The sequence below is a fragment of the Oncorhynchus masou genome, chromosome 11 (assembly GCF_036934945.1).
Source record: "Oncorhynchus masou masou isolate Uvic2021 chromosome 11, UVic_Omas_1.1, whole genome shotgun sequence".
Classification (NCBI taxonomy): Eukaryota; Metazoa; Chordata; class Actinopteri; order Salmoniformes; family Salmonidae; genus Oncorhynchus; species Oncorhynchus masou.
Window position 1 is genome coordinate 14,303,275 of NC_088222.1, and position 15,172 is coordinate 14,318,446.

General features: G+C 42.9%; 1 protein-coding gene across 5 annotated transcripts in view; it reads right to left on the reverse strand.

The window, feature by feature from the left end:
- Positions 1–6,565: 6,565 nt before the first annotated feature.
- Positions 6,566–15,172, reverse strand: part of LOC135548150 (probable RNA-binding protein 18) — a 37,490-nt gene continuing 28,883 nt past the window's right edge. For 2 of the 5 annotated variants that reach the window (XR_010456781.1, XR_010456780.1), the window contains exons 4-5: positions 7,145–7,405; positions 6,566–6,754 (exon numbers count right to left, since the gene is read on the reverse strand). Coding sequence is in view for 3 of the 5 variants with exons in the window: in XM_064977460.1 (XP_064833532.1) it covers positions 7,584–7,667 (84 nt within the window). In the remaining 2 variants the exon portion in view is untranslated. Of the gene's footprint in view, positions 6,755–7,144; positions 7,491–7,553; positions 7,668–15,172 lie in introns of those variants that run through there. The other 3 variants (XM_064977462.1, XM_064977461.1, XM_064977460.1) reach the window with 2 other exon arrangements.

The following is a 15,172-nucleotide window of genomic DNA, read 5'->3' on the forward strand; positions in this document are numbered from 1 at the left end:
TGGATGGGTTGGCAGGTTTGCGCCAGATCGGCAAGAACGCGAGACAACTAGAGCAAGGCAGGGTACTGTCTCTCCAAGCGCAACTCATCTGAAGTGAAAGTTTAGTTGCGCCCCTTGTTTGGAGGGGGAGGGTAAACTTGTTGTATCATGCAAAGGTATAGGCTATACGGCTCATGTACACGAACTTTCTGATAGAGCACTGCTATGATGGAGCTTTTTTTCCTCAATTGTCAACTTTTGTTAGTAAGAAATAACCAATTTAAAAATGAAAGTAAGTCTGACACTGGATAATGTTGATTCAGGTTCACGGCTTTTTTATTTAGTTGAAAAAACTATGTAGGTGTTGATTTTTATTATTTCGACCTATTATGTTAGAATTTCACAATATATAAGTAATCATATATATATATATATATTAATTAATATTAGTTAGGCTATATATACACTTTGTAGTATTTTACAAAGTTGACATCAAATCACACCCAAACATCAACAAATATGAATGAAATACATGTATGACCCTTGATCACAAGATCAAGTAATCCATATGTCTGTCTGGAGATGATTTAATTAAATATTTGTTGTAAACTTATTTAAAAGTGGATAGTCTTGAGAAACATAGCACTTCATCGAATCAATGTTTTTCATTTTGCAAAATTAAAAACAACAATTATGCACCGTAAATAGTTAAGGTTTAATTATTCATGTTATACATTTATTCTATTGCATTTTTGGAGTTTGTGAGACTAAATAGACATAAGATTTCAAACGAGACATACATTTATTATTAGGCCTCAATCTAATGTCAATATATTGTTATTATTAAATTAGTTGCTTTAAAAAAATATATTATTGTTATCATAGGGGTTCATTTATTATCGCTGATTAGAAAAAGATTAAAGTAAACGTACATGTTTGATTCTGCAAGAGGATCTATTGCAAATTTGACACAAAATAAATAGACATGACATCTCATTCTCACCCCAAATATATAGGCTTTTTAATCTAATAATATATTGAGGGCGAATCTGTAGATGCTTTGTTTAGCTATGAAAAAGACAACTTCAATGGAACACAGCCCTGCAGCATCAAGCATAAAAAAATACCAACTAGCCTTATAGTTAATGTATACATGCTTGAAATGATCGATAATCAGGACAATATACAGACCAAGATTGACCAGTTTGAGACCAGCGCGCATCTGGAATATTGGCGGTAAATCTGCCACTGTCATGGACATCACCGAAATGAAGGCGTTCAAAATGAGCACCAAGAGTTTAAGATGTTACCAAAGCTGTTTCGATCATCAGGGTTTAGCTATAATTTCACTGTACATTTATTTAGTATTTTTTAAAAGCAAAGCCTAATAACTGATCCAGTCTGGTAATTCATTACATTTGAAGGAAATGATCTCACAGGTCTTGATCACTAAATGAATCATGTCCGTTTCTTACCATTCGGGCTGCAGGCAGAGTTATCACGCGCCATTCACATGGGCATCAAACAGACGCCTACATTTCAGCTGCCCGCAACACATTTAAATGGGGGTGCAGTGAGGCAGCACAAAAATGGGATATCAAGTGACTCATTTCGTGATTGAAGAAAATCAAATTCGCGTTTTTTGACGAGACTATACTGAGGACTGGTATTACATTAAAACCTCATTGAGGATAGAGCTACTGTGCACAACATTGATGAGGAGTGGTAAATAGCGATGGAAATCTCATACTCTAGTAGTACCAGATTCTTCTAACCATTTGGCAGATCTACAAATTATGGGATGAATAAAACAGCCCTGTAAACACTTCCAAAAAACAACAAGTAGGCTACAATACAGAAACATATGGGCATAACATTGAAATCAAAAGGAGAACAAACAAAACAACAAAACAATATATATATATTTAAATAAATAAAAATACTATTTAATGAATGAACCATGCATGAGTTGAGTGACAATGTAGTTTCTTGGTTTACTGGGTGTCATAGCACGAATAAAAATAGTTCCAATTGTACAAAGTTGCCATCAAATCACACTCAAACAAACATGAATTAAATACATTTTCATGACTTTTGATCACAAGAAACACAGAAAGGTGACAACTACTCAGTTTTCAAAAGACACAATTTTATGCCATGTCTTCCCTTTTGTGACTACAGACCAACATAACATGCTGAATAAGGGACTCAGACTGAGCATGTATAGGAAACATTATATGATCCACTAAATCAGGGCCCATATTCACAAAGCATCTCAGAGTAGGAGTGCTGATCTAGGCTTCCCTTCTTCATCATAATCATAATGAATAAGAGAAGGGACCTGATCCTAGATCAGCACTCCTTCTCTGAGACGCTTTGTGATGACGTGCCCTGGAAAATTGGTAATTATTAAGGCTAATAATGTCAAACTCCCAACACTAAACAGCAAAGAGAGAAATTAAACATTACAATGACAAAAATAAACAACAGTAAGATAAATTGAAGGTGTGATATTGTACACATCATATAATATATAGCCGTTAAAAGTTATTGAAAATAAGATTAGAAAAACTCAAATAAAAAAATCCCTCCTCTCCCAAGTCAGAATACACACTAGCTCAAAATAAAGCAGACAGTGTGAGGATTTCACCTGTCAAATGGCTTGTCGTGCTGTCTGTCCAAATCTGAAGCCATACAGTACAGAGGTTTTGGTTTGGTGGCCTGACCTCTCCCACTGTGGCCTGGTCCTAGGTCTGTTTGTGCTCTTGCCAACTGCAGTCATTACCAAGCCAAACATGATAGTCCAAACAGACTAGTGGAAGTAGCCTGAGTGCCAAAGTGGAATAATAACTTAACAGTTAGACAATATTCACAATTCCAGTAACTTTACTAAAATTCCAGTAACTTGACCAAAATTACCAAATTTTCCACAAATTCTGGTTGAAGGATTCTGGATTTCCTGCTTATTCCCTTCTGATACTGGAAATCTTCAAACTGGGATTTCTGCAAAACCTGGACATTTTGGGAAAGTTACCGGAATTGTTCGAGCCTAGGTGTTGGATGGTCTGTCTCCATCTCATTTGTGTCATCTCCAGAACTTGCGGAAGGGTCTACTGTAGGGCTGTAGGTGTTTCTTCTCTGGGGGCTTGTTGTACATGTAGGTTGAGTGGCCCTGGTACTCCTCTCCATCTGGGTTCTCCATCATCTGAGGCTTGGCCTCAATCGCACGGATCTTCGCACTTGTACTTTGTACAGGAGAGAGGGGAAGAGAGAGAGTGGCTGAGAAGGAGAGTGACAGAGAAGGAGAGAGTGACTGTGAGAAGGAGAGAGCTGTAGAGGGAGAGAGCTATAGAGAGAGGGAGAGAGTGACTGAGAAGGAGAGCGTTATATAGAGAGGGAGAGAGTGACTGAGAAGGAGAGTGACTATGAGGAGAAAGTTAGAGACAAGGAGAGAGTTAGAGGGAGAGAGAGAGACTTTCTGTCCAAAAATGATGCAGAAAAATGAATCCATGCTTTTGTCACTTCTAGGTTAGACTACTGCAATGCTCTACTTTCAGGCTATCCGGATAAAGCACTAAATAAACTTCAGTTAGTGCTAAATACAGCTGCTAGAATCCTGACTAGAACCAAAAATTGATCATATTACTCCAGTGCTAGCCTCTCTACACTGGCTTCCTGTCAAAGCAAGGGCTGATTTCAAGGTTTTACTGCTAACCTACAAAGCATTACATGGGCTTGCTCCTACCTAGCTCTCTGATTTGGTCCTGCCGTACATGCCTACACGTACGCTACGGTCACAAGACGCAGGCCTCCTAATTGTTCCTAGAATTTCTAAGCAAACAGCTGGAGGCAGGGCTTTCTCCTATAGAGCTCCATTTTTATGGAACAGTCTGCCTACCCATGTCAGAGACGCAAACTCGGTCTCAACCTTTAAGTCTTTACTGAAGACTCATCTCTTCAGTGGTTCATATGATTGAGTGTAGTCTGGCCCAGGAGTGGGAAGGTGAACGGAAAGGCTCTGGAGCAACGAACCGCCCTTGCTGTCTCTGCCTGGCCGGTTCCCCTCTTTCCACTGGGATTCTCTGCCTCTAACCCTATTACAGGGGCTGAGTCACTGGCTTACTAGGGCTCTTTCATACCGTCCCTGGAAGGGGTGCGTCACCTGAGTGGGTTGATTCACTGATGTGGTCATCCTGTCTGGGTTGGCGCCCCCCCTTGGGTTGTGCCATGGCGGAGATCTTTGTGGGCTATACTCAGCCTTGTCTCAGGATGGTAAGTTGGTGGTTGAAGATATCCCTCTAGTGGTGTGGGGGCTGTGCTTTGGCAAAGTGGATGGGGTTATATCCTTCCTGTTTGGCCCTGTCCGGGGGTGTCCTCGGATGGGGCCACAGTGTCTCCTGACCCCTCCTGTCTCAGCCTCCAGTATTTATGCTGCAGTAGTTTATGTGTCGGGGGCTAGGGTCAGTTTGTTATATCTGGAGTACTTCTCCTGTCCTATTCGGTGTCCTGTGTGAATCTAAGTGTGCGTTCTCTAATTCTCTCCTTCTCTCTTTCTTTCTCTCTCTCGGAGGACCTGAGCCCTAGGACCATGCCCCAGGACTACCCGACATGATGACTCCTTGCTGTCCCCAGTCCACCTGGCCGTGCTGCTGCTCCAGTTTCAACTGTTCTGCCTTATTATTATTCGACCATGCTGGTCATTTATGAACATTTGAACATCTTGGCCATGTTCTGTTATAATCTCCACCCGGCACAGCCAGAAGAGGACTGGCCACCCCACATAGCCTGGTTCCTCTCTAGGTTTCTTCCTAGGTTTTGGCCTTTCTCAGGAGTTTTTCCTAGCCACCGTGCTTCTACACCTGCATTGCTTGCTGTTTGGGGTTTTAGGCTGGGTTTCTGTACAGCACTTTGAGATATCAGCTGATGTACAAAGGGCTATATAAATAAATTTGATTTGATTTAGAGAGAGGGAGAGAGTGACTGAGAGGGAGAGAGTTAAAGAGAGGGAGAGAGTTAAAGAGAGGGAGAGAGTTAAAGAGAGGGAGAGAGTTAAAGAGAGGGAGAGAGTTAAAGAGAGGGAGAGAGTTAAAGAGAGGGAGAGAGTTAGAGAGAGGGAGAGAGTGACTGAAAAGGAGAGCGTTATAGAGAGAGGCAATAGTGACTGTGAGGAGAGCGTTATTTAAAGAGGGAGAGAGTGACTGTGAGAAGGAGAGCGTTATAGAGAGGGAGAGAGTGACTGAGAAGGAGAGCGTTATAGAGAGAGGGAGAGAGTGACTGAGAAGGAGAGCGTTATAGAGAGAGGGAGAGAGTGACAGAAGGAGAGCGTTATAGAGAGAGGGAGAGTGACAGAAGGAGAGCGTTATAGAGAGAGGGAGAGTGACAGAAGGAGAGCGTTATAGAGAGAGGGAGAGAGTGACAGAAGGAGAGCGTTATAGAGAGAGGGAGAGAGTGACTGAGAAGGAGAGCGTTATAGACAGAGGGAGAGAGTGTTATAGAGAGAGGGAGAGAGTGACTGAGAAGGAGAAGGAGAGAGTTATAGAGAGAGGAGAGAGTGACTGAGAAGGAGAGCGTTATAGTGAGAGAGGGAGAGAGTGACTGAGAAGGAGAGCGTTATAGAGAGAAGGAGAGTGTTATAGACAGAGGGAGAGAGTGACTGTGAGAAGGAGAGCGTTATAGAGAGAGGGAGAGAGTGACTGTGAGGAGAGAGAGGGAGAGAGTGACTGTGAGAAGGAGAGTGTTATAGAGAGAGGGAGAGAGTGACTGAGAAGGAGAGCGTTATGAGAGAGAGTGTTATAGGGAGAGAGTGACTGAGAAGGAGAGTGTTATAGAGAGAGGGGAGAGTGTTATAGACAGAGGGAGAGAGTGACTGTGAGAAGGAGGGAGAGCGTTATAGAGAGAGGGAGAGAGTGACTGTGAGGAGAGTGTTATAGAGAGAGGGAGAGAGTGACTGTGAGAAGGAGAGTGTTATAGAGAGAGGGAGAGAGTGACTGAGAAGGAGAGCGTTATAGAGAGAGGGAGAGAGTGACTGTGAGAAGGAGAGCGTTATAGAGAGAGGGAGAGAGTGACTGAGAGAGAGTGACTGACTGAGAAGGAGAGCGTTATAGAGAGAGGGAGAGAGTGACTGAGAAGGAGAGCGTTATAGAGAGAGGGAGAGAGTGACTGAGAAGGAGAGTGTTATAGAGAGAGGGAGAGAGAAGGAGAGCGTTATAGAGAGAGGGAGAGAGTGACTGAGAAGGAGAGCGTTATAGAGAGAGGGAGAGAGTGACTGTGAGAAGGAGAGCGTTATAGAGAGAGGGAGAGAGTGACTGTGAGAAGAAGAGTGTTATAGAGAGAGGGAGAGAGTGACTGTGAGAAGGAGAGTGTTATATAGAGAGGGAGAGAGTGACTGAGAAGGAGAGAGTTATAGAGAGAGGGAGAGTGTGACTGTGGAGAGTGTTATAGAGAGAGGGAGAGAGTGACTGAGAAGGAGAGCGTTATAGAGAGAGGGAGAGAGTGACTGAGAAGGAGAGCGTTATAGAGAGAGGGAGAGAGTCACTGAGAAGGAGAGCGTTATAGAGAGAGAGAGGACTGAGTGTTATAGAGAGGGAGAGAGTCACTGAGAAGGAGAGTGTTATAGAGAGAGAGAGAGTCACTGAGAAGGAGAGTGTTATAGAGAGGGAGAGAGTGACTGAGAAGGAGAGCGTTATAGAGAGAGGGAGAGAGTCACTGAGAAGGAGAGCGTTATAGAGAGAGGGAGAGAGTGACTGTGAGGAGAGTGAGTAAGTGGGGAAGCAAACTAGAGAGTGTGGGGGGAGGAGGGGGAAAAAGGAAACTACGTGTTTATCTTTCATCACTTCCTCCACACTGACAGGTCTATGGTTGGTAAGTGTGTTTTTGAAGTTTACAGTCAAATACATTCCTAAGGACTCTTCCTAAAAGTCCATCTTAGACATGGTTGTTTCAGTAATAACACTAATAGTATGAATTAGAGCTAAGAGGCCATTTGTTTTTATAACGGCTCCTTTCAAAAGGGAGAGTGACTATGAGGAGAGAGTTATAGAGAGAAGAGAGAGTGACTGTGAGAAGGAGAGAGTTATAGAAAGAGTATACCTTTAATTGTCAAGCAATTAAAATACTAAACCGAAATGTTTATAATTTGTAAAAAAAAAAATGTTTTGTATTTTACCTCCATTTTCTCCACAATTTGGTGATATTCAATTGCGATCCAATTACGATCTTGGGCGCCGCCCTATGGGAATTGTGCGCCGCTCTATGGGATTCCCGGTTGTGGCACTGCCTGGGATTGAACCAGGTTCTGTAGTGATGCCTCAAGCACGGCGATGCAGTGTCTTGGACTGCTGCGCCACTCGGGAGGCCCACTAACATGAAGCGTGTCACTGTTTGTCTGGTGCTGTTTTTGGTCAAATCCACAGGCATTGTGGGGAAGCTGAAAGGCACAGCAATAGAACTGTGTATTAATTCCTCTCAAAACCACCCCTCAACTTCATCCACGTGACTGATGCAATGTGAGCCTGTGGAGAGAAGAACCACAACACACACTTCAGTATACCAGAAATGACTCATATCAGACTTACCAGGTTCAGTAATCAGTTCATGTCCTGGTTTCAAAAAGCACAAGTTAGCTTTCTGATCCAGTATGGATGGATGGATGGATGAATGGATGGATGAATGGATGGATGGATGAAAACCTTTATTCCTCAACGTAACATAGAAATAAGTATTACATTGAAAGTAAACACACACCCATAATTGTTTCTCACACCAGACTACTGAACACACTAGTCATAATAGACAATGGACATACATTTATATGACCATGACCCTCAAATACTCCCTTCTATTTGGCAAGTCCTTCTATTAGAATGCATCCTATATGTTCCGGATAGACAAGGGCCACAGGTCTATTTTCTGCATGTGTGATCTGTCTCATATTTCTATCTTCAGATGATTTAGATTAGTGTCTCTTCCCTCCATGATCTGTAAGTACACAGGTTCAGAGGTCAGGCTCAGAGATGAGGCAATCAGTCTCTGAAGTGACGGAAAAATAAAATGATCCCTTGGTTAAAGACAAAGCTGAAGGGGATCTCCAGTACATGGCCTTGGTCAAGGTGACTTGATAAGACAAAGAGAGATCATGAAAATCACAAGGAACAGCAATTGCATACAAATCAATAGACTGTATCCTTGAATCAATAGACTATATCATTGAATCAATAGACTATATCGTTGAATCGATAGACTATATCGTTGAAGGACCATTACTTGACCATCATGTTAGAAAGGTTCTACTCAGAATGTCTCTCTGAGTCAGACATGGTATATTGATGGTATATGGATGGTGTATAGATGGCATATTGATGGCATATGGATGGTGTATACAGTTGAAGTCGGAAGTTTACATACACTTGAGCCAAATACATTTAAACTCAGTTATCCACAATTCCTGACATTTAATCCGAGTAAATATTCCCTGTCTTAGGTCAGTTAGGATCACCACTTAATTTTAAGAATGTGAAATGTCAAAATAATAGTAGAGAGAATGATTTATTTCAGCTTTTATTTCTTTCATATTTATTCCCAGGGGGTCAGAAGTTCACATACACTCAATTAGTATTTGGTAGCAATGCCTTTAAATTGTTTAACTTGGGTCAAACGTTTCAGGTAGCCTTCCACAATAAGTTGGGTGAATTTGACCCATTCCTCCTGACTGAGCTGGTGTAACTGAGTCAGGTTTGTAGGCCTCCTTGCACACAAAACCTTTTTCAGTTCTGCCCACACATTTTCTATGGGATTGAGGTCAGGGCTTTGTGATGGCCACTCCAATACCTTGACTTTGTTGTCCTTAAGCCATTTTGCCTCAACTTTGGAAGTATGCTGGAGGTCATTGTCCATTTGGAAGACCCATTTGCAACCAAGCTTTAACTTTCTGACTCATGTCTTGAGATGTTGCTTCAATATATCCACATAATTCTCCTTCCTCATGATGCCATCTATTTTGTGAAGTGCACCAGTCACTCCTGCAGCAAAGCACCCCCACAACATGATGCTGCCACACCCGTGCTTCACGGTTGGGATGGTATTCATCGGCTTGCAAGCATCCCCCTTTTTCCTCCAAACATAACGATGGTCATTATGGCCAAACAGTTCTATTTTTGTTTCATCAGACCAGAGAACATTTCTCCAAAAAGTGTGATCTTTGTCCCCATGTGCAGTTGCAAACTGTAGTCTGGCTTTTTTATGGTGGTTTTGGAGCAGTGGCTTCTTCCTTGCTGAGCGGCCTTTCAGGTTATGTCGATATAGGACTCGTTTTACTGTGGATATAGATACTTTTGTACCCGTTTCCTCCAGCATCTTCACAAGGTCCTTTGCTGTTGTACTGGGATTGACTTACACTTTTTATATCAAAGTACGTTGATCTCTAGGAGACAGAACTCGTCTCCTTCCAGAGCGGTATGACAGTTGCGTGGTCAATGGTGTTTATACTTGCGTATTATTGTTTGTACAGATGAACGTGGTACCTTCAGGCGTTTGGAAATTGCTCGTTTTCTTTTGATTTTCCCATGATGTCAAGCAAAGATGCACTGAGTTTGAAGGTAGGACTTGAAATACATCCACAGGTACACCTCCAATTTACTCAAATTATGTCAATTAGCCTATCAGAAGCTTCAATAGCCATGACACAATTTCTGGAATTTTCCTAGCTGTTTAAAGGCACATTCAGCTTAGTGTATGTAAACTTCTGACCAACTGGAATTGTGATACAGTGAATTAAAAGTGAAATAATCTGTCTGTAAACAAAACCTGCAGACTTTCCTTCACTGCAGCCGACGTGAGTAAAACATTTAAACATGTTAACCCTCGCAAGGCTGCAGGCCCAGACGGCATTCCCAGCCGTGTCCTCAGAGCATGCGCAGACCAGCTGGCTGGTGAGTTTACGGACATATTCAATCAATCCTTATCCCAGTCTGCTGTCCCCACATGCTTCAAGAGGGTCACCATTGTTCCTGTTCCCAAGAAAGCTAAGGTAAATGAGCTAAATGACTACACTCACTTCCGTCATCATGAAGTGCTTTGAGAGACTAGTCAAGGACCATATCACCTCCACCCTACCTGACACCCGAGACCGACTCCAATTTGCTTACCGCACCAATAGGTCCACAGACGACGCAATCGCAACCACACTGCACACTGCCCTAACCCATCTGGACAAGAGGAATACCTATGTGAGAATGCTGTTCATCGACTACAGCTCAGCATTTAACACCATAGTACCCTCCAAACTCGTCATCAAGCTCGGGACCCTGGGTCTCGACCCCGCCCTGTGCAAATGGGTACTGGACTTCTTGACGGGCCACCCCCAGGTGGTGAGGGTAGGTAACAACACCTCCACCCCGCTGATCCTCAACACTGGGGTCCCACACGGGTGTGTTCTGAGCCCTCTCCTGTACTCCCTGTTCAACCACGACTGCATGGCGGACGACACTAGTGGTAGGCTTGATTACCAACAACGACGAGACGGCCTAAAGGGAAGAGGTGAGGGCCCTCGGAGTGTGGTGTCAGGAAAATAACCTCAAACTCAACAAAACAAAGGAGATGATCGTGGACTTCAGGAAACAGCAGAGGGAGCAGCCCCCTATCCACATCGACGGGACAGTAGTGGAGAGGGTAGTAAGTTTTAAGTTCCTTGGCGTACACATCACGAACAAACTGAATTGGTCCACTCACACAGACAGTGTTGAAAAGAAGGTGCAGCAGCGCCTCTTCAACCTCAGGAGGCTGAAGAAATTTGTCTTGTCACCAAAAGCACACAAACTTTTACAGATGTACAATCGACAGCATCCTGTCAGGCTGTATCACCGCCTGGTACGGCAACTGCTCCGCCCACAACCGTAAGGCTCTCCAGAGGGTAGTGATGTCTGCACAACGCATCACCGGGGGCAAACTACCTGCCCTCCAGGACACCTACACCACCCGATGTCACAGGAAGGCCATAAAGATCATCAAGGACAACAACCACCCGAGCCATTGCCTGTTCACCCTGCTATCATCCAGAAGGCGAGGTCAGTACAGGTGCATCAAAGCAGGGACCGAGAGACTGAAAAACAGCTTGCTTCCATCTCAAGGCCAAAAGACTGAGCCACCACTAACATTGAGTGGCTGCTGCCAACATACTGACTCAACTCCAGCCACTTTAATAATGGAAATTGATGTAAAAAATGTATCACTTGCCACTTTAAACAATGCCACTTTATATAATATTTACATACCATACATTACTCATCTCATATGTATATACTGTACTCGATACCATCTACAGCATCTTGCCTATGCCGTTCTGTACCATCACTCATTCATATATCTTTATGTACATATTCTTTATCCCTTTACACTTGTGTGTATAAGGTAGTTGTGGAATTGTTAGGTTAGATTACTCGTTGGTTATTACTTCATTGTCGGAACTAGAAGCACAAGCATTTCGCTACACTCGCATTAACATCTGCTAACCATGTGTATGTGACAAATAAAATTTGATTTGATGGAAAAATTACTTGCGTCATGCACAAAGTAAATGTCCTAACCGACTTGCCAAAACTATAGTTGGTTAACAAGAAATTTGTGGAGTGGTTGAAAAACAAGTTAATGACAGCCTAAGTGTACAGTCGCGGCCAAAAGTTTTGAGAATGACAAATATTAATTTCCACAAAATTTGCTGCTACAGTGTTTTTAGATATTTTTGTCAGATGTTACTATGGAATACTGAAGTATAATTACAAGCATTTCATAAGTGTCAAAGGCTTTTATTGACAATTACATGACGTTGATGTAAAGAGTCAATATTATACATATATATATATTTGCAGTATTGACCCTTCTTTTTCAAGACCTTTACAATCCGCCCTGTCATGCTGTCAATTAACGTCTGGGCCACATCCTGACTGATGGCAGCCCATTCTTGCATAATCAATGCTTGGAGTTTGTCAGAATTTGTGGGGTTTGTTTGTCCACCCGCCTCTTGAGGATTGACCACAAGTTCTCAATGGTATTATGGTCTGGGGAGTTTCCTGGCCATGGACCCAAAATATCAATGTTTTGTTCCCCAAGCCACTTAGTTATCACCTTTGCCTTATGGCAAGTTGCTCCATCATGCTGGAAAAGGCATTGTTCGTCACCAAACTGTTCCTGGATGGTTGGGAGAAGTTGCTCTCTCATGGCTGTGTTCTTAATCAACATTGTGAGTGAGCCCACTCCCTTGGCTGAGAAGCAACCCCACACATGAATGGTCTCAGTATGCTTTACTGTTGGCATGACACAGGACTGATGGTCGCGCTCGTCTTGTCTTCTCCGGACAAGCTTTTTTCCGGATGCCCCAAACAATCGGAAAGGGGATTCATCAGAGAAAATGACTTTACCCCAGTCCTCAGCAGTCCAATCCCTGTACCTTTTGCAGAATATCAGTCTGTCCCTGATGTTTTTCCTGGAGAGAAGTGGCTTCTTTGCTGCCCTTCTTGACACCAGGCCATCCTCCAAAAGTCTTTGCCTCACTGTGCGTGCAGATGCACTCACACCTGCCTGCTGCCATTCCTGAGCAAGCTCTATACTGGTGGTGCCCCGATCCCGCAGCTGAATCAACTATAGGAGACGGTCCTGGCGCTTGCTGGACTTTCTTGGGCGCCCTGAAGCCTTCTTCACAACAATGAACCGCTCTCCTTGAAGTTCTTGATGATCCAAAATTTTACTGGCAGCAATATCCTTGCCTGTGAAGCCCTTTTTGTGCAAAGCAATGATGATGGCACATGTTTCCTTGCAGGTACATGGTTGACAGAGGAATAACAATGATTCCAAGCACCACCCTCCTTTTGAAGCTTCCAGTCTGTTATTCGAACTCAATCAGCATGACAGAGTGATCTCAAGCCTTGTCCTCGTCAATACTCACACCTGTGTTAACGAGAGAATCACTGACATGTCAGCCTGTCCTATTGTGGCAGGGCTGAAATGCAGTGGAAATGTTTTTTGGGGATTCAGTTCATTTGCATGACAAAGAGGGACTTTGCAATTAATTGAAATTCATCTGATTACTCTTCATAACATTCTGTAGTATATGCAAATTGCCATCATACAAACTGAGGAAGCAGACTTTGTGAAAATTAATATTTGTGTCATTCTCAAAACTTTTGGCCACGACTGTATGTAAACTTCCGACTTCAACTGTAGATGGTATATGGATGGTATATAGATGGCATATGGATGGCATATAGATGGCATATGGATGGCATATAGATGGCATATAGATGGCATATAGATGGCATATAGATGGTATATGGATGGTATATAGATGGCATATGGATGGCATATAGATGGCATATGGATGGCATATAGATGGCATATAGATGGTATATAGATGGCATATAGATGGCATATAGATGGCATATAGATGGCATATAGATGGCATATGGATGGTATATAGATATAGATGGTATATGGATGGTATATGGATGGCATATGGATGGTATATAGATGGCATATGGATGGCATATGGATGGTATATAGATGGCATATGGATGGTATATGGATGGCATATAGATGGCATATAGATGGCATATAGATGGCATATGGATGGCATATGGATGGTATATAGATGGCATATGGATGGTATATGGATGGCATATGGATGGTATATAGATGGCATATGGATGGCATATAGATGGTATATGTGGATATGGATTTTTTATGGATGGTATATTTTTATTTCACCTTTATTTAACCAGGTAGGCTAGTTGAGAACAAGTTCTCATTTACAATGGTATATAGATGGCATATGGATGGTATATAGATGGCATATAGATGCATATGGACCTGGCCAAGATAAAGCAAAGCAGTGCGACACAACAACCACAACAGAGTTACACATGGACTAAAGAAGTGTACAGCCAATAACACAATAGAAAAAAGAAAGTCTATTATACAATGTGTGCAAATGGCGTGAGGAGTTAAGGCAATAAATAGGCCATAGTAGCAAAGTAATTACAATTTAACAAATTAACACTGGAGTGACAGATGATGAGCAGATGAGGATGTGCAAGTATAAATACTGGTGTGCAAATGAGCAGAAAAGTAAATAAAAACAATATGGGGATGAGGTAGGTAGATTGGGTGGGCTATTTAGATGGGCTATGTACAGCTGCAGCGAACAGTTAGCTGCTCAGATATGTGATGTTTAAAATTAGTGAGGGAAATATAAGCCTCCAGCTTCAGCGATTTTTGCAATTCGTTCCAGTCATTGGCAGCAGAGAACTGGAAGGAAAGGCGGCCAAAGGAGGTGTTGGCTTTGGGGATGACCAGTGAGATATATCTGCTGGAGCGCGTGCTATGGGTGGGTGTTGTTATCAAGACCAGTGAGCTGAGATAAGGCGGCGCTTTACCTAGCATAGACTTATAGATGACCAGGAGCCAGTGGGTATGGCGACGAATATGTAGCGAGGGCCAGCCGACTAGAGCATACAAGTCGCAGTGGTGGGTGGTATATGGGGCTTTGGTGACAAAACGGATGGCACTGTGATAGACTGCATCCAGTTTGCTGAGTAGGGTATTGGAGGCTATTTTGTAAATAACATCGCCGAAGTCGAGGATCAGTAGGATAGTCAGTTTTAGAAGGGTAAATGGATGCCATGTGGATGGCATATGGATGCCATGTGGATGGCATATGGATGCCATGTGGATGGCATATGGATGCCATGTGGATGGCATATGGATGCCATGTGGATGGCATATGGATGCCATGTTGGCAGGTAGCCTAGTGGTTAGCGCATTGGACTAGTAACGGAAAGGTTGCTAGATCGAATCCCTGAGCTGACAAGGTCAAAATCTGTTATTCTACCCCTGAACAAGGCAGTTAACCCACTGTTCCTAGGCCGTCATTGTAAATAAGAATTTGTTCTTAACTGACTTGCCTAGTTAAATAAAGATAAAATAAAATAAATAAATATGGCAACATACCAGTTACTTTCCTATTTTTGATTGATCTATCGTATGTGTGTGTGTGTGGACACAGACTTGTTGTTGTCCAAGGAGTGGGAGACGGGGACAGGGTGTGCACAGAAGGGGTGTGATTTCGGACTATACAGGATTTCCTTAGTCCACACGGCAGCTGTCTATTGTTAGGGAAAGACCAGGGTCGCTGGAGTCCAAGAGATCA